The 1,771-nt window shown below is 57.8% G+C and overlaps 1 protein-coding gene across 1 annotated transcript in view; it reads right to left on the bottom strand.

Annotated features, from left to right (window-relative positions):
- The window catches only part of N4BP1 (NEDD4 binding protein 1), a 27,386-nt gene that overhangs the window by 10,034 nt on the left and 15,581 nt on the right, over positions 1-1,771 (bottom strand). Inside the window, exon 5 of the mRNA XM_014528407.1 lies at positions 1-116. This exon is cut by the window's left edge and continues 1 nt beyond it. Coding sequence (XP_014383893.1) covers positions 1-116 — 116 coding nt within the window. The remainder of the gene's footprint in view (positions 117-1,771) is intronic.

Here is a 1,771-nt window from a genome sequence, read left to right as displayed (position 1 = left end):
CGCGCCGGGTCCTCCACTGCGGCACGAACACGGTGATGTTGCGGTTCCCCAGCTTCCAGAAGTACTCGACCGCGATGGCGATGCCGCGACAGGAGAAGAACTTCTTCAGCCCGTGGCTGTGGGGACACAAGCGCGACTGTGGGTGGAGAGCACACCCCCCTGCAGCTGGAGGACAGACTCCACGGACACTTGCAGGAGCGACTCAGAAACGCCCAGAGGCCCAGGCCCCGCAGCCACAGCCACAGCTCGCAGCCCGGCCCGGGCTGGTGATGGCGAGAGCGGATGGCGGGATAGGGCGGCAGCGGCCTGTCCAGAAGCACACGAGGCGGCGAGGAGGCAGCCACAAGCCATTTGCTCCCGGGAAACAGGCTGTGGGTGGTTCTCATAGAAGCGGGACAGGTGTCTGTGTGTGTGTGTCTGTCTGTGTGTGTGTCTGTCTGTCTGTGTCTGTGTGTCTGTGTGTGTGTGTGTCTGTCTGTGTGTGTGTGTGTGTCTGTGTGTGTGTGTTTGTGTCCGTGTGAGTGTGTATGTGTGTGTGTGTGAGTGTGAGTACGTATGTGTGTGTGTGTGAGGATGTTTGTGTGTTGTGTGTGTGTCTGTCTGTGTGTCTGTGTGTGTCTGTTTGTCTGTGTGTCTGTGTGTGTCTGTCTGTGTGTGTTTGTCTGTCTGTGTGTGTGGGTGTGTGTCTGTCTGGTGTGTCTCTGTGTGTGTGTCTGTCTGTGTGTGTTTGTCTGTCTGTGTGTGTCTGTGTGTCTGTGTGTGTGTGTCTGTCTGTCTGTGTGTCTGTGTGTGTCTCTCTGTCTCTGTGTGTGTGTGTCTGTCTGTCTGTGTGTCTTTTTTTTAATCTTTAAAAAGAATAAATGACTTGGCAGGCGGTTGAGCATTGCTCAGTGGTTGAGCATTGACCTAGGAACCAGGAGGTCACAGTTCGATTCCAGGTCAGGGCACAGGCCCGGGTTGTGGGCTCCATCCCCAGTGTGGGGCGTGCAGGAGGCAGCCGATCCATGATGTTCTCTCATCGTTGATGTTTCTCTCTCTCTCTCCCTCTCCCTTCCTCTCTGAAAAAAAAAAGAAGAATAAATCATCCCAGTCGCTTCAGCCAGGAAGGCCAGAGCTGATGGCAACCGCAGCCAGAACAAAGCACAGCCGCGTGGACCCCTTGGTTTTCCTCAGAACCAGGCACAGGTGGGCCCCGGGGAAGACACAGCACCTTAGAGAAAGGCACCAACAAAGGCTGCAAAGGGCCTCCCTAGCTCACTGGGCAGACACAGGCGTGTGGAGCCCTTCCCTCCTCGCCTCTAACGCTCCTGACGACAGCGGGGACCCCTGGAGGGAGGGGACCCAGCCCACCCCACGGGGCACCGAGGAAATGGCCGGAAACACAATCAGATGGCATTCTGCCGCCCCGGGCCCCTCACGGCTCAGAGGGGAAGCTTGGAGGCAGTTCTAGAAACACTAGCTCTAAACTAATTCCAAAACGTCACCCTCAGTGACGAGATCACACCACCTGTGGTCACCTGAAACATTTGGTGGAGAACACACAGATTTACCCGAAAACAAAACTACGGGAGAAAGGGGAGTGCCCACACTACCGTCCTCCAAGCAATACAGCGGGTCCTTCCCACCTCCCCTCTCCCCACCAACAGGCAGCACTGTGCTGCCCTCGCTGCCTCCGGGCCCGCCTGCCAGCCACCCGGAGCCTGGGGACAGGTGCACCCGGACCAGCTGTCCACGCCGACCCAGACAAGGCGCCCGGGCACAGCGACCCTCT

Source organism: Myotis brandtii, unplaced genomic scaffold (assembly GCF_000412655.1).
Source record: "Myotis brandtii unplaced genomic scaffold, ASM41265v1 scaffold633, whole genome shotgun sequence".
Classification (NCBI taxonomy): Eukaryota; Metazoa; Chordata; class Mammalia; order Chiroptera; family Vespertilionidae; genus Myotis; species Myotis brandtii.
Note: the sequence above shows the minus strand (reverse complement) of the source record. Positions and strands in the feature narration are given on the sequence as shown.